The 20,499-nt window shown below is 37.0% G+C and overlaps 1 protein-coding gene across 3 annotated transcripts; it reads right to left on the reverse strand.

Moving 5' to 3' along the window:
- Positions 1 to 24: 24 nt before the first annotated feature.
- On the reverse strand, positions 25 to 19,387 carry ampd3b (adenosine monophosphate deaminase 3b). 3 transcript variants are annotated; one of them, XM_053622953.1, is made up of 16 exons: positions 18,913 to 19,387; positions 18,086 to 18,170; positions 10,394 to 10,616; positions 10,118 to 10,295; positions 8,595 to 8,760; positions 8,256 to 8,475; positions 7,921 to 8,050; positions 6,631 to 6,825; positions 6,410 to 6,541; positions 6,130 to 6,293; positions 5,908 to 6,034; positions 3,924 to 4,087; positions 2,741 to 2,861; positions 1,905 to 2,078; positions 1,703 to 1,813; positions 25 to 637 (listed from the first exon to the last, which is right to left on the reverse strand). In XM_053622953.1, exons 2-16 carry the CDS (start codon positions 18,168 to 18,170, stop codon positions 458 to 460), a joined length of 2,370 nt encoding a protein of 789 aa, XP_053478928.1. In that variant the 5' UTR covers positions 18,913 to 19,387; the 3' UTR covers positions 25 to 457. The 3 variants fall into 3 exon arrangements, with proteins under 3 accessions (XP_053478928.1, XP_053478930.1, XP_053478929.1); XM_053622955.1 differs by lacking the exons at positions 18,086 to 18,170; positions 18,913 to 19,387 and adding an exon at positions 15,179 to 15,321; XM_053622954.1 differs by lacking the exons at positions 18,086 to 18,170; positions 18,913 to 19,387 and adding an exon at positions 13,397 to 13,972.
- Between the last annotated feature and the right edge of the window lie 1,112 nt (positions 19,388 to 20,499).

Below are 20,499 nucleotides of genomic sequence, written 5' to 3' on the forward strand. Positions count from 1 at the left end.
CATTTGTCAAAGATTAGAACACACTTTTAGACAAGTATGAAACTTTATTCTTGTAATAGAAAAAAAAAAGTTTGCTGCCTGGCAGTTTACAGATCCCTATAGGCACCAGTGGATGAAAAAAAGACATGCACACACACACACACACACACACACACACAAGCAAGCAAAAAAAAACCCACCAACACCACAAAAAAAGTTATGTGCCCTGGTCCTGGAACTGTTACATTCAAAATATTATGCAAATGCTGTGGTTCTCATGTGGTGGGGGAAAAAACAGCACAGAATAAAAGAGATAAAGCATTGTCCCACTTTTGACAAGAGTTTTTAACCACCCAAAAGTTTAACAAGGTAGTAAGTGATGTGTTGTATGTATTGAGCCTGTTTTATGCAAACCATATGTTTCATGCTTCCTGGTTTTCTAGTTTGGCTTCTATGTGTGCTGTAAATTCCAGTATATTCACACTGTCTGTCCAGTCAGTGTGCTCTCAGTCTTAACTGCATCCACCAGGAAGCTGAGCTCATTGCACAAGGTCTCATGCCTGTAGGCCATGCGGATCTGGGCCACGTTGGTACGGCGGATGTCGTTCCCTTCTGGTCCATCCTGTAGGTAGTTCTCACCTACGAAATGTTTCTTTTCCTGTTAGAAACGAGAGAAATTCATATACTGATATAAAAAAATAAATAAAAACAGGTAAACAGATTAATCAGAACACTGTAAAGCTGTACATGTGAGGGAGTAACATGACAGTAATGCAGGGTATGTTTAGGCATGAACAAGTTTGCTTAACATAAGAAAGTGCAAAAAGAAAATAGAAAATGAAAAATAATTAGTTATTTTCTCAGTTTCTCTGATGAATATTATACCATAATGCTATTGAGGGCTTGATTCTGATTGGTCAAAAGGTGTTGATTAATTTCGTATAACAGTACAACGCAGGCAATATTTCTGGCTGTCAGGTTTAATGTATGTTAATACACTTGCTCTAATACATTATCGTTTCTATAGCAACAACTTACAGAGTGACTCATATGGTGGACAATCTACATAAACAGATTTAAAAATGTTTGTAATCATTGATTATAGTCTCTGGTGTCTCCAGAGTTGTATAAAAATCAGAGGTAAATTTGTAAAAACATTTTACAACATAAGAAATTCTTCAGGTTGGTGGACATTGCACTTATTATTTCAAAAGAGGGGAAAAAAAAGAGCGGTGTTTAGCAGAAGTGATAACAGGAACTACCGTGTTTCACAAACTTTCCACAACATTAACTATGCTATATACTGTAACCATAAAAGGTATAGTGTTCGTCAATAAATACAAATTGTTAGTATTGGCAAATTGCTGTGGTATAATTACTGAGGAATAAAACTTTTAAAATTGAATCTTCTGTCGTCTGATCAAACCCATATCAAGATCAATATTTGTTGCATTAGGATCAATTGTTACACATTCATTTTCATTTGTACTCCAGAACTGACTTATTATAATTAAATGCTACACTTCAATAAAAAAAATTATAATAAAATAAAAACTCTACAAGGAGTCATACAACCCTACAACAGAGGGTTTCCCTCTCAAAAAAGGTTCCCAATAGAGAGAGCTAGAATCATTAAATCTCCAAAGAAGAAAGTACACATGATGCCCTTAAGACACTGATGTGAAAAGTGTGAAAAATGGTAGACATGATGATAACAGTGTACCTGATGTGAGATACCACTTTGTAGGACGCTGTTTCTAGCAATCTCACAGACATCACACGTACTGAGCTTCCACAGCTGTGCTGCGATAGCATATTCCTCCATTAGTGCCTCCTGTTAAGCACAAAATGTAAAAGAAAGAAAAAGTGAGCATTAACTATTTCATGAGTCATTTTACTGGTATCCTGGTGTGAGAGACACGCACTTTAGTGTAGTGGAACTGCAGGGGGTCATCAGTGGACAGTGAGACACACAGGCCCTTATGGAGGAACTCCCTTAGTGGGTTCTTGGAGTACTCAAGGAACAGGCTGTTGTTGCTCAGAGGAGACATGGCAATGGGTATCTGGGCAAGGTAGTAAAGGTACTGCAGAACAGGACTCTGTGGAGGTCAAAATGGTGAAAGAGGGCAAACTTTAAACATTTAACACATTTCACAAGGTGAAGGAATTAACTAGTTAGTTGTTGGTATTCAAATGTTCTGCTAATATTTCTGAGAGGGTTAGGGTCATCAAAATAAAGAACAGCCACTATCGCTATATTAATACTCTATAGAAAAGCAGAAAGATGACAACTGAACAAGTGCCATACAAAGCGTGTGCTGTCATCGCTTGAAGAATTCATTTCTCTCATCATCTCTAATCATCCCTCAACACTTATTGTGGGATCTTCCCTTTATCAGCATGCAACCTTCAGCTTAGTATGAGACTTTTGTTCTGATATTTCTATTTTTTTTAAAAACATTCTACTGTTCTTATTCAAATTATGATTTTTAGGTGCAAATTCATCATTTGCATAAAAACAGGCTGCAATAAAGTACAGAAACCTGAATTCATGGCACTTCACTTCAAAAAATGATAGCAAGTAAAATATCTTTTTTTTTTTTTAGATTAGATTATTAAACTAATTACTAAATATTTTACTCATTTCAAGATTGAAATTGTCATACTTCATTGGCAGATAATTTAGCTTCTTTCTAGAAATAATCCACCAATAGAATAAGGCCATTTTTCACTTGAGATATGTCTTGAGTGAAGCACTAACAAACTTTAGGTTGAGGCCATGAGAGATGTTATCTGCAGTGAGGAAGGCTGACACCAGGTGAGTAATGGAGCCTGCTTCTCCACAGTGAGGACGGAACTGGAAGGTACATAGGCCACGTTCCCTACAAAATAACACGATAAGCTGTTAGCATATAGAAGAAGTTAATAGGCATACATGCATACTGTACATATCCTTGACCAGAATACATAATTTATTCTGGGTCAAAAAAGTGATAACATCAATATATCAAAACAAAATACTAATGCACTATTTAATCTCAAAAGAAGGTGGTGTTGATTAATTTGCTACAACAGCAGCTCTGACAGAAGTACCAACTGCAAACCATATCACAGGTTTATATTAATGCACCCATTCAAGTTCATTATAATTTCTATAATAACAGTTTACATAGGAACCTATTGTATATGGTGGATGCATCACATTAATTTAAAATGTGTTTAATTGTCGATGTGGTGAAGTTTTCTGTGAAGAGATGTAGGAGTGTCAAGTGTCAGCACTTTGTAACAGTCAGAAGTAAAGCTGTAACTTTAAGCAAGTTTTCCAACACTGTTTTCAGGATGGGAGGCGTTGCCATTTCTCTGTAACTTGACAAGTTACCTGCTTTTTTGGTTTATTAACTTTAAGGGTGAGAGGTGAGGAAAGGGAGGCTGGTGAGGAAATAACTGTTTATAGCTGTAATAATGTAAGTGATAATAGGAACTGACTTTTTTTTTTGGATATTTCACAATATTAAATGTAACTATAAACAGATGATCAAAAGTATGCTGTGTCATCCTTTAATAAATTTTAAAAAATTGTTACCATTAGCAAATTGCTGTGGTATAAGACAAATAAATCACATATTGGTATGTGTTGTTATTGGAAAATAATCAACTTCAGGGTCATAACACCCTGACTGAAAGCATCACCCTGCATCATACCACCGCATCCCTGACGATTTTCCTTGATTAACCTGTCATAGTTATTCCTTACTTGTTTAAGCATAATAATAATAATAATAATAATAATACTAATAATAATAATAATAATAATATTATTATTATTATTATTATTATTATTATTATTATTATTATTGCAATAGTATTATAACAGGGGTAACTCTTGTGAATGAATCTTGACTTCTTGTCTGAACTGAAGGTTTTGAATAAAATTAAATATTTACCTTCGCAGGTTGTTCAGCACCATGATGTTGGAATACATATGGAAGAGGTAGTAACTGTAAGGGGGGTTTTCCTCCGTGGTCCATTCCTCTGGCTTAGGGCTCTTAAAGGAGAACATGTGATCACTATGTTTGGACTCATCATCCACACTGTCAAAGCCTGTCACCTGCAGATGAATAGCAAGAACTTTTTCAGTGGGCATGTTTTTTTGTTTTTGTTATATATATATATATATATACACATATATATACATACATACATACATACATACACATACACACACACACACACACACATTCAGCAAAAAAATGTTCCCCTTTTCAGGAGACTATATTTTAAAGATAATTTTGTAAAATCCAAATAAACTTTACAGATTTTTATTGGAAAGGATTTAAATGCTGTTTTTCATGCTTGTTCAATGAACCATGAACAATTATTGCACATGCATGTGGAACAGTTCTTAAGACACTAACAGTTTACAGATGGTATTCAATTAGGGTCACAGTTACAATAACTTATGAAACTAAAGAGACCTTTCTACTAACAGCTGAAATCCGTAAGTACTTAGAAAGTAATTATAGACCCTATTTGTGCAAATTAATATCAGCTGGGTTAGTAAATTGATGGTCTATAAAAAGGCTTTTCGTACCCAAGGTGTCACACAAGAAACATCTCATGATGGGTAAAAGCAAAGAGCTCTCCCAAGACCTTCACAACCTTATTGCAAAACATATTGATGGAATCGGATACAGACGTATTTCAAAACTTCTGAATCTTCCAGTAAGCACCATTGGGTCCATTATCCACAAGTGGACGCAACATCACTCAGTCATGAACCGGTTATGAACAGGTGCTCCTCGCAAGATTTCTGACCAGGGAGTCAGAAGAATAGTCAGAAGAGTAGCCCAAGAGCCAAGGACCACTCAGAAAGCGCTCCAGAAATACTTGGAGGCAGCAGGTACCATCGTCACAGAGAAAACAATAGGCAATGCACCCCACTGCTCACGCTCACCCTGCAAGACTCCATAACTAAAGAAAAAGCATGTCGTTTGCTACAAAAGTTTGCTACAGCTCATTTGGACAAGCCTATGAAGTACTCGGAGAGTGTAGTCTGGTCAGTCGAGAGCAAAATTGAACTTTTTGGCTGTCATACTACACACCATGTTTGGAGAAGAAATGGCACTGCACATCACCCTAAAAACACTATACCAACAGTGAAGTTTGGAGGTGGAAGCATCATGGTGTGGGGCTGTTTTTCATCTCATGGTACTGGCGGACTTCATATAATTGAAGGAACGATGAATGGAGCCCTTTACCAGGAGATTCTTGAAAAGAATTTGCTGCCATCCACCAGGATGATGAAGATGAGATGAGGGTGGACCTTCCAGCAGGTGAACGATCCAAAGCATACAGCAAAGGAAACTCTCAATTGGTTTCAGAGACAATAAATCAAGGTGTTAGAATGGCCCGGTCAATCAGCTGAATTGAATCCAATTGAACAAGATTTAAAGACAATATGTTTAGAATAAGGGACCAAAATCACACCTGAATACTGCGGCCAATTAATTTCTTCATACAGGAAACATCTTGAAGCGGTCATTACAAACAAAGGCTTCTCCACCAAGTACTAAATGAATTTCAGTTAGCGTGTTCAATACTTTTTTCCGGTGTCATTCCTCTTTATTACACATAACTTCATTTATGGACTTTAATGTTTGGATTTCTTTATATGTGTGGTTTTCTTATATATAAATAAATGCTAGTTTATATAAATGTCTTGTCTGCTTCCAGAGACTTTAGTGCTAATTCTGGCAATCCACTTGAGTCTTTTTTCAATAGGAGTTTTTGTTTAGTTTACACTTCCAGATAACTGTGTAAAATGTTGAATTGACATTTTCATACCTTGTCATTAAATAAAATGTGACTAACCAGTACTAATAATATGAAGTGCAAATCATTAATCAATACTGTAAATTCAGCACTTACATATTTCAGGAAAACATGAATTTCCTTGTGCTTCTGAGGGTTAACAGTAGCCTCATACAGAGGAAGGAAGATGTTCTCAAGCATCTTGGCATAGTTTGGAATTATCTTCTTGGATCTGAAAATGTCACTGAATGACAAAGATACATTTTATGTAATATAATTTTATAGTGTTCTGGCTCAACATAAAGATCTAAATCGAAGCCATAGGCCTGTTGCACTTACTATATCCGTGGCACCTGGATCATCCATCTTAGGTTGGGCGAGTACAACTTTTGCTGTATGAACCATTTTGCAAGGCTTTCCCACTCACTGGCAGAGCGGCCATAGATGGAGAGACGAGGTTCTGCATACTGGTACTTACTCTCCTCCAGACCATGTGCCACCTCCTATAAACAGTGACAACGTAGATATACAAATACATTCTTTATGACATCTTGCAAAGAATTAACTTTCCATAAACAGTATTTACTGTATATAACAGGAGTCAGTGCATTAATTTTACCTTTAAAAGACGTGCAAAATATTCTCCATTAATGTAGTTGTCAGATTTTAGATAGATCTCACGAAGCTCACTTGCACCTACTGGGTTGTATTTGGAATTAAACTTGTCAAAACGATGGAACGTTTGCCTGCCCTGAGATTAAAAAAACTGTTAGTCAAGATCAACTCTAAAGAATATTATATACTTGTGCAAAGTAAAATGCCAGTAAAAAGAGTACATACAGCATGGACATCCAGCGAATCCACTGTGAGATCGTAAGGGTCCATGTGGAGATTTTGAAACACCTGCTTTAGTGTGAGCTTTTTCCCATCCTTTTCCATCACCACTCGATCTCCCTCTGTATTACATGTGTCCTGGATGAACTGGAGCAGGTGCTTTTGGTTCATGCAGGCTGCTGCATGGATGTGGGTGTCCACCTGAACATAATGAAAATCAAATCACATTTGGACTAAGTTGAGAGTCTTGTTTCTGAGGACAATACAGATCTTATGAATGACCTTTTCAGGTAGTGTTATCTCTTGTGTAGTTAGGTTTCATATCAGGGATGGCACGTAGAAAATGGCTTGCAAGATTAAGCTCCTCTGTCTTTCAACGTTAAAGACATCAATTTGGACTCCCAAAAGGTGCAACAGAAAGCACTTGTCCTATTGTCTAAAGATAAGTTTAGACAAATTATGACAAAATTAGCGGTGGGTGGGACGGATGGCATACTCTCACTCCCTTGTCAATCACAGCATTAGCCATTATGGGCATCTGTGAGCTCATGTATGTGGAAAAGGGCAGACAGCACTTTCCTCCAAGTGTCTTACGCTGCCCTGTGATGCTACATGAGCAGGAGTTTGAAAGGTTGGCTTTATGTGTCTTAGAGGAAGGACATGTTTGCCTCACCAGGGAGGGTTGGAATCTGTCGTATGAGTGAGTGGGTGAGATTTGGGGAGAAAATGCGGAAAGAAATCCAAAAAAAATACATGAATTCAGGGTTTCATTTTTGGCATGCACACATCAGTCCACAAAAGTCTTAAGGCGGATTATTTTGGACTTTTGTGGAACCAAGCACAATAGCACCACCAATGGTTATAATAAAAATATACAGAATGGTATGAATAAACAAGGCTAATTTCTTTCTTGACCAAAATGTATATTCATGCGGCCTATCAGTGCCAGTCATATCAGTTTGTGGTTAAACAGAGTTAAATACTCTCTACATTTGAGCTTCGTTTTGGCTGATATTTTTCCTCATTTCCACCTTATCAGCAGTGACAGAGAAAGCGTATGAAATATAGCCGTGAATGTAATGAATGCACACAAGGTGATTTATTTACTCCATCATGCTTTTTTTTGCCCCAAAAAACCTTTGGAGCAGTAAGTAAAATTAGATACACTAAACACACATTTGAAATCACATTTGAAATCAAAACACACTTGAAAAAGAACACTTGAAAAAATGTGAGATCATGAATGCACCTTGTGATATAATGCATTTCTTTTGATAGATTTGTTTTCTTTCATACCTTCCTGACATTGTAGAAGTCCCTGTGTGGAACACACTTTAATTCCTTCAGCTCTGCCATCTCATTTAACATCTCATGCAAGTAGAACTTGGACATAAGGAAGTTAAGCCTTTTGTGACAATATGTCTTCCTGAAAATAGATTAAATATATATATGGTATAGTTTGACATCAGGCTGATGTGCTCAATGTGTAGATATCATATACACAGTGTAGATTAATCTAGTGAATTTTAAAGATTTACATAAAAGTTACAATACTTGGTTGGTTGTGTGTTACAACTAGATGATAACAGATGAGTGTTTTGATAGCATCACTTTTTGCTTGATGTACTTACGTTGGTCCATCAGCAATCATGGCAAGGACATGAGTCATGTCAATAGTGAAGGTCTCCATGTCAGGGTATGGTAAACTGTGTGGTTTGTCTTTACTCAAAGCTTCCGCATCATCATACACATATATGATGCCATCCTTCATTTTCAGGATGTAGTCCAAGTTCTGAGGGATGTCCTCCATACTGTATGGGTCCTCACCCTCACTTGGGCAGGGAGTGCTATCTGTAATTATCATAATTTACAGACACGTTTAAAAGCCTACATATCATCCGTCAAACAAAGTGTTAGAGCAATTACAGTAGGATCAGGACTGTTCAGACAGTTTGTGCTAGCACACCTACCTGGCAAAACATCATCATCTTCATTCCATGTGTCATCACTGGCACTCCTTATAAACTTGGCAGTAATTCTGGGAAAATGGTGGTATGCCAGACGGGCATATTTTTCCCTTATGAGTAATGCTTTCAACAGGCTTTTTGATGCCTGCTCATAGTCTTCAACTGTGATCTGGAATGATATATGAAGAACATTGCATCACTAATTATATTCTAAATTACTCTATGCATTTTCTACTCTGTTTACTAACTCTTGGGTTGAGTTTATCCTTGGTTTTACTGAAAAACAGTCTGAAATCCTCTTAAATGAAAAACATTATAGAGGATCCCTATTTTAATGCTGGTGTTCTAGATTTTAAACTAACATTTAGACATGACATTATAATATAATCTATAAAAAATTATTATTGAATCAAAAGAGTTAACTGTCCCTATAGTTTCATTCTTCCAAATATACAATGCATTAATCAGATTACAAAGTTTATATTAAGCTTCCAGTACAAAAAAAAAAAGGTTGAATATCCAAAATCAGTGCCTTATTATACAGTACTTATAGGTCGCACACCTTGTTTGTTGGCCAGACTCTGAGATGTGTGTTGAAAGAAAAGAGCAGTATCAATAGAGACAGTTTGTGTAAAATGGGGCAAAAATAAGGATGTCAGTGGCAAAAGGCTGTTACTGCATTTCGTCTGGCCAAGAACACATAAATTAGTTGAATTTGTTTGTGAATTGTTTGTTGAAAGTTGTTTCGCAATGTTTGGGTCACCAGCAATGGAATGAAACTGAATTATTTGTAGCAGGTCTGAAACAGGTTCACTATTAGCACCCCGTTAGTGGAGGTGTGAACTAAATTGACTCAAAACACCACTGGAATCCTTAACTGACAGGGTTGGCACTGTTAATAAGATTAGGTTGGTATGATCGTACCTAAGAAATGTGGCACGAGTCATTTTTTGTCTGGGGAGCTGATTTTACATGAACACTATCACTTAGACACTCCTAAATATTTCTTAAAAAATAATAATAATAATAAATAATAAATAAATAAATTATTGTGACCTATAAGCAAGTGGAAATGTTTTAGTACCTCCGCAAGTGCATGTTATTGCCTGCAATTTATTTTATTTACATTTTAATTTATTACTTTTATATTACCCACAAATAAAATATGCAGAGTCATAGCATGAAGTGTCATCGAGCACGGTAAAAACTGTGTGGATAGCTGTGTCTTAAATCAATATAAAAACAAAGGTAGCATTTGTTAAAAAAGATAATGGTAAAAGTAATGTCTTTGCTACAATAACTGGTTATTTGTTAAGTCAGATGACTTCACATGTGACATGCTACTTTAATGAGAATTCTATGGTTTGCGAGGCCTGAAGAAGATAATTTGTGTTTTATTTTTCTTTGCTATTGATTTATCCTCATTGGGTCATTGTAATGGAGAGTTGAAATTTGGGTTCTATAACTATTATCTGCAAAAAAGTTATTCCATTCTCTGCAATAACTAATTAAATGACTGCTCCTACCCCTGCACAGTAGTCTCCACTGATGGTGACTCTCTGGAACTCTGGAACATTGCTTGGGAAAGGAGTTTTAGATGTCTCTGGGGTGAAGAGAGGACCAACCACAGACATGGCCCACTCAGACGCACCGGGGATCTGAAGAGATATAGACTGGGAGCGGATCAGCTTAAAACTCTTCTTCCTAGAGTTTGGCAAAAAAGAGCAAAAATGACTCCCTGATAAACTCACAAACTCAATTACTGAACTGGTCTTTCTTTATGTGTCTCCGTGTCCGGTGACCTTTTGATGCTCTCTTCAGAATGTTCCTCAGCCAGCCCTTTGAGCAGCTCTCTCTCCTTAGCCTGATGGAGGCCGATGGGGCAGTCCTCAGGCACGGTAAACATAGACATGGCATCTCTGGTGTTCTCCTCTTTTAGTGCGGATGCAAACACCTTTTCAGCTAGCCGCTTCACCTGCTCATCCATCTCACTAAAGGACATCTTCTGGAACTGCCGCGGCATGTCTGCAAGAAAAATCCAGGTGCACAGTAAGGAATGACTCTAAAATCAAAGTATTTCTTAGTTAAGTTCTAATAGTTAATGTATAATAGTTAAAAAATGATGTGGAGAATTCTAAGAGGCTTTTTAAAGATTAATGGAGAACTGAAGCACATTTCCATGGATATTCTAAAAAAGAACTATACAGTTCCTGGCAGAGTTCCTATTTACATCACACTTCTGAGATATGAGAAGTGATGAAAACAATTATGACAGTTGTGTTATTACAGCACAAGCTAATGCAAAACTATAGCCAGACATTAAGCGTGGAGGTTTTGAGATTAAACTGTGCTGGCCTTTATGGTTTTGTTTTATTTTGTGAATATAATATTAACATATGCATTTTCACTTTGAATCTATTTTTACTGTTGGCATAAGCTGTATGCCGCTAGCTGCATGTGCAAATCACACTCATGACCTTTTTGCCTCACCACGTGTAAAAGCAAAAATTCAAAGTGTTCTGCTTTGTTGATCATGTGATAGCAACTCCAATATGAAATATGCATTAGTAATCACTTGTAAATGCAGATTTTAAAAAATAATGGGTACAAGGGTTGATAAAATATTGTGCTAACGGTTACAGGTTGCATCTTATATTCCTTCTTCTGCACTTGAATAAGGCATAGCTGCGCATGTTAATGAAAATACAGGACCTTAATACATTTGAAAAATACAATCTTTAGTCTCATGATTCTGCAACAGATTCTGCCTCCCATATACTCCTAAAAAAGGGGGTGGGGGTAAGCCCAAAATGGCAAAATATAAAGCTTATAACAAATAATTGTTCAGAAAATTAGCAAAAATTAAACAAATGCACTCCTGAATCCTCCTCTGCCACCATTTGCTTCTTTAGTTTTGCTCAGTGAACTGTTTGGGGAAAAAGCTAGAAACAGGGAAATCTATTACTGTATATAGTCTTCTTGTACGCAAAGGTAAAATCATGATAATGACTTAAATGTTTGATGTAAAATTCAAACTAACACATGTCTGGGTGTACAAAATTAAAATAAAATAAATTAAATTAAATTTTAAAAGAAATTTGCTGTCTTCAAGTTTACTCAAAGCTTAAATATAATAAAGAAATCAAAGGGAAACACTATCCCATACTAAGTTACTTTAACTATTTGCTTAATTCTTGCTAATTTTCTGACCAATGATTTGTTATTAAGACCATTAAAAGCTTAATATTTTGCAATTTTGGGCTTTGGGCCCTTTTTTCTTATTCTTTTTTCTTTTCTTTTTTGCCCAGGAGAGTACCCGACATGAGGAACTAGACTCAAAACGGAACCTGTTCTCTTCTAGATGGCACCAGATAGTGATATTATAAATCCTTACAGTATACAGTTGTTGAAGAGTAAACAGTACTAAGTGTGTTTTGTATGAGTGTTATGTGAATAGGAATCCTGGGATTAGGGCAGCCTTTATGATTATAGGACAAAAAAACCCTCCAGTAAAGATGTAAAAGATTATTAAATCTAGCAAATGTCAGCTAAAGACTGAAGTGGATTTCCAAGCTTATGATGCAATAACATGAAGGCTGTACATATCAAATGCCTGCAGACAAAGCTCAAGTTTCAGTTTGTGTCCTGGCAGTATATTAGTCAGGTTACTGTAAACATTACCAAGCACATATTGGAGACAGTATCCCCTCTAATGGTCAGTGGATTCTCATGTGTCAGCTTGAATATTGCAGTTGGCTCTCTGCTCTATGGCCTGAGTAACTAGCGACCACTCTGAGAAGTGTTTATGTACTATTTATGTAAAGCACATTCATGTGAGCAATGGAAATTATTTATCTGAAATTACAACAAGTATTTGGGTAATCAGCACTGAGCTTTATAAGTTGTTCATCAGTAAAGACAAAAATACTCCTTCATTAGCTTCATTTTTGTAGATTAATAGTATACAGTACAATTGAGTGAGTAACTCTTACAATGTGCTTTAACATAGTTGGTTCCATTTTACCTTGTACGAGTAATAATGTGATAATGCAATGTTTGTTGTTAGGGCACAGTGATGGCACTGTTCCACTATATACTGCATATGTTTATCTAGCATCATGTCTAGTACTTGTGATTAAGTTTCACCCCCATGATCAGTGTGCCTCAGACTTAGTAAGTGTTTGATTTTCCATGACAGTTCAAATCTAGCAAATCTGTTCACATTCCACAGCTTGTGTGTTCGACAAAAGTGGGTCATTCGTAGGGCTTGGCACTATAAACAGCCCAAGTTCTCAAGCTAAAATTCCTTTCTATTGACTTGTTGACATGTAACTGGATGCACTGTCAACAATCTTGGTAACCTCCAATAGGAGGCATGACAGAACTGTGAGATGTTCCCATCCAGGAGGGCCTTCTGCATGTTCCCAAGATTTCTAGAACAGATGGGAGCTCATTTCCAAGTTTACTTCAGCTCAAAATTACAGCCAATATACAAAAAAATCAATGTTTGAGGTCTAAATAGACGGCACAAAACAGACTGTATTTACATTTGTTTCAATTGGATTGTAAATACATTTTATTCAATTGGGTTTATGAAATTGTGCATTGTGGTGGTTTTATTATTAGTGAGGAATGTTGCAGATTTAAAATGTCATCCTCCCATTCAAGAAAAATAATTTTTACCTGACACTCCTGAGCATCTCTGAACTAAACAATATTCAAAGTTTTGACTGCCACTCACTCCTGTGATTCTCTTTAAGCTTTTCTATTATCACTAAAGCAGGAAAACACACTATGTCTCTTACCTTCTGAAGCCACCCTTGCCATCGTTTCGTTTTGAGAAGTTCTTATGCACAGTGCTTATGGTCTAATGTGCATCGAATCAGTATTAGCATTTCAGTGTCTTGAGTATCCTTCCCCTTCACTATTTAAAGAGGCTGACAGTGTTATGTCGATTCAGGACATTGAGTCATTCCCATGTCACAACTGGCAGTCAGCTGGGGGGGTGTGGGTATTGGAGACCAGGAAATTGAAATGCCAGGAGCGTTAAAAGCTGGAGAGGATATTGGCACCTAATTCCATGACCTCCTGAGTTTGGAACTGTGTGCAAGGGAGAATTGGCATGTGGAGATTTGATGTACTCGATTATATATACCTAGTATACCTAACATACTGCAAATGATAGTGTTGTAATCAAGCAAATTGATTAATATTGTAATCAAGACAAGTATCTATCTGCAGTTGGCTTTCTAACCCATTACATACAAGTCACTGTTAAACCATGATTTATTTGTAATTTACAAAACTCTAACACAAATACACAAAACAAAGGACCAACATTAGGTACTGCATATTGTTAGGCTAGCACCTATCAGCCACAGCACTCCACATGTTCACGTCACACACCAGGTCACATGCTCACGAGCACCTAAACCATGTTTATGCACAATGAGCACCAGTATACACAAGTAATATTTGTATAGCACTTTTTGTCTAGCATCTGTTGTCATATCCATGCCATGTTCATGTATATTTCATGCTTGTCTAGTTTGTTTGTGTTTGTTACGTAGTCCTAGTCTTTGTTCATGTGTGTTTCACTTTTAATAAAATACTCTGCACTTGCATTGGACTCCAACCAATCTGTGACACATATAACAACAGTAAAGCAACGGGGATCCATTATTTTTTAATTATGTTACACTGGTAGAAATTACAATCTACTATTATCAAAATTGTTACATTTACTATTTAGTTTTAAGAGAGATTGTTCATTTGAGGTGAATGGGTTTAAGCCCAACCACAATAACGCAAAAAAAAGCCAGCCTCTACATAATGTCATCTTGGATCTGTTGACAGTTTGGGGGAAAAAAGAATTCTGTGGGTGGTAGTCAGGAATAAAAGCCTCTAGGGCTCCAATAAATAGCTTATTGTAAACATTGGAAAAAAGAGACTAATATTTGATTAGTTGAGCTATGTTAAAAATAAATCTGTACTGTGAGGGTCAGTGGATTTTTTTTTTCTAAAGAAGGTTAAAGGTTAAAGGAGGTTCCTGGCTGAAAGTGTTTGAGAAAAGTTGAGTTTGTATTAGACCGTCTAACTGTAACATTTTAATAGGCGATATATAATTATTTGCATGGATAATTTCCCCTCTACCTTTTCAGGTACATTAACTCACTCCCGATATATGTCCGTTTACAAATATGACTTCTTTTTACCCAGTTTAGAATATTTACTCTCCAAACAACTGAACTGAATATATCCAAGAATAACACTATGTTGCACACAGTGACACAGAGCTTACTGCTGCATACAAGCTAGCTTAGCTCCTGTGGAGAGAACGCAATGACATGTGAGCTTAAAATAAATGACCTTGACACACCTTCCAACACTTGCTTGTTTTTATGTAGTGAAGTGTTGCACTAAGCTGATAATAGCCCTGCTAGGTGGCAATAGCTTTGCATGCATTCTAAAGCCCAATAATTCAGTGTCTAAAATTAACACAGAGTTGTATAAAGTATTTCCTGGTACGCTACTGCGCAAAAGACTAGATTAACTCCAGGTAAAATTCTGCACAGAAACATGTTTACCTGTGTGTATTGTAGAACAGGTTGGTTCTTGTCTTCAACTGTAGTGTTTTGTAAGAGGAGTGCAGGGACCAAGTCTTTTTATGCGACTCTTTATGGCTATTCCTGACCTTTGCAGTACTTCCAAGGAAACAGTTGGTAGAAATCAGACTCCGCCTAAGCACATAGCTTTGGTTGTGTACCTGTCCATCCCACTAAATCCACGCCAAGCTCTCACTCCCTCTTCTGTTACACTGTCCAAACTCTTCACACACTAATCATTTACTCGTTTTTCTTCTTCAACAATAATTGAGAACAGAGCTTTTGTTGTTCTCAGAGACATTTGAACAAAAGGATTAATAAATTGTATGCAGCTTCAAATGTGCTTAAAAAGGTGTTTTACACATGCAATTTTAGCCCGGCAACAACACCATATTGTGCTTGAACCTTTCATGTGAGTTAGCCAACTTGTAAGATAACATTTTAATTACCCATAGTGTGCCAACATTAAAAATGTATGCATTCTGCTTTAAACATTATCAAGATAACTGACTGTACAAACACTTTTGCATGTGTACGCTACATTAACAGCTCCGGACAAACCAGTTACACTATTTACTGTGAAGCTTAAGCACTTAAGCTAGGCATGCCTTATTGCACAGGAGATATACCATAATAATGACTAAGGATTACAGACTCACTTTTGTGAGAGAAAAATACGAAATTAGAAAATTGACTTAAGTCATGTTTATTTGTACATATTTATTATAAATAATGTGAAATAATATTTATATACCAATCGATTTTTTCATTATAGTCACTGACAAACATTTGGAACATTTTGTATTAATTGTATTTACACCTCAGCATACTATACACACAGTACTCAACTCTGCCAATGAAAAATTTTTACCTATTCAAAATGTGCTAAAAATGCAGTTCAAAACCAACTGACTGTACAAACTGTTGGATGTGTTACACCTACATGTAATGGACAGACCAGTTTTTTATATTATATATATACACAAAGTTGCAATCACAATTATTCAAGCCCCATTGCAAATCAGGTTTATTGTCAAAATTTACAGACTTTCAGCTGTTTACAATGAACAAATCAAACAAAAGCAATCGTAATAGTTCAACACAATGAATGCTTCAAGTGGTTCCCCAAATTCAACTGAAAATGCAACTTATAATGACTTCTCCAGTTTCAAAATTATACAGCCTCTTCATGGCAAGCATCTTTAGTACTTAGTGGAGCACCGTTTACTGTAAAGACCTGCTGCAAACAAGATGCATAGTCAGACACCAGCTTCCTGAGAAATCTTAGCCCATTCCTCATGAGCAATGGCCTCCAGTTCATTAATATCCTTAGGTCTGCATGCTGCAACCACCTTCTTCAAATCCCACCAGAGATTTTCTATGGTGATCAATTCCCTGTAGAATTTTCCAGGTTTTCTTCTGCAACCAAGCCTTGGTGGAATTTGAGGTATGCTTGGGATCATTGTCCTGTTGGAAGGTCCAATGACACCCAAACTTCAGCTTCCTCACAGAAGGCCTGACATTTTCGCCTAGGATTTCCTGATATTTCAATTAATCCATCTTGCCTTCCACATGCTGCAGGTTTCCAGTGCCAGAGGATGCAAAGCAGCCCCAGAGCATCACCGAGCCACCACCATGATTGACTGTGGACAGAGTGTTCTTTCTTCATTCTTCTTCCCCCACACATACCACTGATCCATTGTGCTGAAACGTTGCAGTTTTGTTTCATCGCTCCACAGAACAGAATCCCAAACTTCTGTGGCTTATTTGTATGATTTTGAGCTGACTTTTGTTGTGCTTTTGGGTCAGTAGTGGTGTACGTCTTGGAGTTCTGGCATGGAAACCTTTTGCGTTTTGTACGCGCCTTAGTGTTCTCACTGAACAGTGCCTCATGCCCCCAAGTCTTGCTGCAGGTCTTTTGCAGTCACTCAAGGGTTTTTCACAAGCTGCCTTCTCAGAAATCTGGTTGCAGCCATTGATAGCTTCCTTTTTCTGCCCTGTCAATGGATTTCATGTATTTTCTGCACCTAACCAGTTCAGGTCTTTCATGTGTTCAAACTCAAGCACACTTGGTGCAACTAATGAAACCCTTGATAAGTTGTATCAGGCGTGCCTCAGACAACACCTGTTTTGCATATTTGTGCTATTGTGAAGGGTTCTATTCAGGGAGTTGAATAATTTTGAAACTGGAGAAATCATTATAAGTTGCATTTTCAGTTGAAGTTGGGGAAACCACTTGAATCATTCGTTGTGTTAAATTATTTCAATTGCTTTTGTGTATATATGTTGTATTTGTGTTTGTGTGTTCTGTCTGATCATGTACTAAGTCTAGATGTGTTGTAATGTTGGTGTAGAAACTTTATTTTTAATGTCTTATTGTACTTATGCTACAACAGTTAACAGTGCTGTACTGTATGTGGAACTAGTGCATTCTGACTAACAAGATTAAGTGTTACCATGGCTTGGCCTAGTTTGTGGTTTGCGTGCGTGCGTGTGTGTGCGCGTGTGTGTGTGAGTGAGAGAGAGAGAGAGAGAGAGAGAGAGAGAGAGAGAGAGAGAGAGTGTGTGTTGAGCTCAGGGTCATTTCACGGGTCCTGATTTTTTCTTTTTTTTTACTGCAAATTTTATGTTTTTACAAACCCTGAAAGAGCCATACGTTTTCTTTTTGGTCACTGAGCTTAAGGTTAGGCTTTGATTTAGGTGTAGGCATAGCATTAATTAGCTGCAATAATAATTATGTCAGTGTAAAGTCTTCACAATGTCATGGCCTAGTGTGTAGTTTTTGTGTGTGTGTGTGTGTGTGTGTGTGTGTGTGTGTGTGTGTGTGTGTGTGCTGAGTGCTAATCCACCTGTAGCCTATTTTGTAAGTGATGTTGATTGCGCACTCACCCTTGCCCAGAACAGACGGCGTAGTCTGCTGCTTGTGCAGAGGAGTCGCCTTTCTCCTCATCTTGGTTAGTGCATTTGGGTCCATCTGATTTTTGATCAGAGAGAATTGAAATGTCACACAAATTGCTGATTTACTTGTAGACTAACTGTGAAGTATTCATCATACTGTCTGAAGTAGTCATAATGCTACTTACTTGAAGTAGGCCAAGGAAGGCCAACTTTCAGTTTCTCTAAACAGGAAAAAGGAAACTGCTTGTGTTGTGATGTTGGCTCTACCATTTAGCATATACCATAACTGATACTGCAGACAGATCAGTTTCCTGTTGTATGCAAAGACTTATAAGCCTATATATAAAGTGAGTTGTTGCATCTGACTGTCTAGAAAGGTAGTATAATGCATGCATAATTGTTTTTTTTTCCCCAACAAGTTTACATATGCATTTGTAATCTCTTGCATCTGTTAAAAAGACATGTCTGTGTCCTATGCTGTGTGATACTGAACTGTCCTGTTTAGTTTCCTGACACTGCACATGTAAATATTCAAGCATAATTTTTCATCCAAAATTAATTAATTGGTAGATTCCCAAGCTAAGGCTAATCTCAGTAGTTAGATGTTTAGTGCAACAGAGTTGGTATGAAGCGGTAGTGAACTGCAGGTTGAGACATGCACAGAGAAATGTACAATCTGTTAAGTTGTTTGGGGTTTATTCACAAAGTGCAAACTGGTAAAAGCTGAATATATGTGTGCACTAGCAGGACAAACTACAGCCCCCCAAAACACAGAAATAAAAAATAAATTGAAATGAGTTAAGCTGAAGTGTACTCACATCTTGATGTGAAGAGATGTTTCTCGTTCTTTGTGCTTTTTCTTCGTCTCTGAGTGTGCCTACTCTGAGAAAGACGTTCCTGTGCCTGTACTCTGGGAATTAAGATAAACCAGCCTTGGACGAATCAGCTTTTACAAGTGACTGTCCTACACTTTTAACCCCCTCACTGCTAGTTTTGTAAAACAAAAAGCCAACAACAAAATGTCATTTAAGCCCTACGGTTACGCCATTGTGGGAGTGGTTTAAAGTTTCTTCCTCTGAATTATTTCCTTCTTTCACAGTTTGCTTGCAAAAGTGTTGAAAAAAACAAGATTTTGAAACTTCACTCATATACATACATAGATGCCGCATTTGCTAGTGGATCATATGTCAACGTCGCCGCCATATTGGTCCGGGCAAAAGTAAACAGTTTCAGTTTATATTCATCTATATTGCCGTTTTTCTGCAAACCAACTTTTATGACAAACTCCTCGTTTCGGCTGAGCGACTGCCACCGTGAGTCTTACTGTAGTTAGTTGGCTAGTTAACTTCACACAGAAGTTTTCCCAAAGAGAGACAGTTAAGGCAATGGGAAGGAGCTGTAAGAAGGGAAGGTGTTTCCGCAAGTGACTGTGCAGTGAGCACTTCAAGCTGGAGGATTTTGACAGGACAGGTCAGACTGTCAGGATTAGAAATGGAGATAAACCACCTGTCTTCATTTTCCCTACTCATCTCCAAACAGTAGGTGTAAAGATTAATGATTTAACAGCTTGTCATCAAATGGTGGCTCATTACTATTATTAATAATAATAATAATAATAATAATAATAATAATATCATCATCATCATCATCACATAAATGTTTTTACTACTGAAATTCTAAATGTTTTACCGGATGTATAAAGGATTATCTTATAACTACCTTTGTAATTAAATGTTTTGGAGTAAATCTGTATCCATTTATTGCAAATAAAATATAGAAAGCAGACTGAGTACCAGTGTCTCACTATTTGATTTGTATTTCTTCCATTTTGGTACAATGATGGTCAATTATTAGTACTTAAATATGCACTATTTCGATTTTTTTTTTTTCAGTATTTAAAAATGAATGAGCTTTGTTAACAGAATTCTGACCTGGAGCACAAGAAAAGCTGAAAGATGGGGTTGAAGACAGAAAAAGCCATTTCCACAATGAAAAAAACGTTATGCACATTTCATGTACATTAAATTATATTACACTGGGATGTGTCAGCATTTATTAACCAAGAAAAATAAGCCATATGCTTGACAAGTGTGAGTTTTCACAACTCCTTCTGACAATTAGGCCTAATAATCTTCCAAGTCTAACTATCGATATTCTGAGTAACTGGAGCTAGAACTACTTTTTGTACTCCACGTAGATCATAAACCATTGAAATCATTTGAGAAATGTAAACATTATTGTGCTTCTTTTTGTTTATAGGACAGTCTTGCCCGGATCAATAGGGCGAACACATTGACCTAACACAGCAACAGGTCAAAGAGGCCAAAGAGGCCAAAGTGGCGTCTATGTATGTCTATGACTTCACTTAGCACCAAGGTGGAGCTACTTTTAGGCCACAACTGCCT

This window comes from Ictalurus furcatus, chromosome 4 (assembly GCF_023375685.1).
Source record: "Ictalurus furcatus strain D&B chromosome 4, Billie_1.0, whole genome shotgun sequence".
In the NCBI taxonomy this organism is placed as follows: domain Eukaryota; kingdom Metazoa; phylum Chordata; class Actinopteri; order Siluriformes; family Ictaluridae; genus Ictalurus; species Ictalurus furcatus.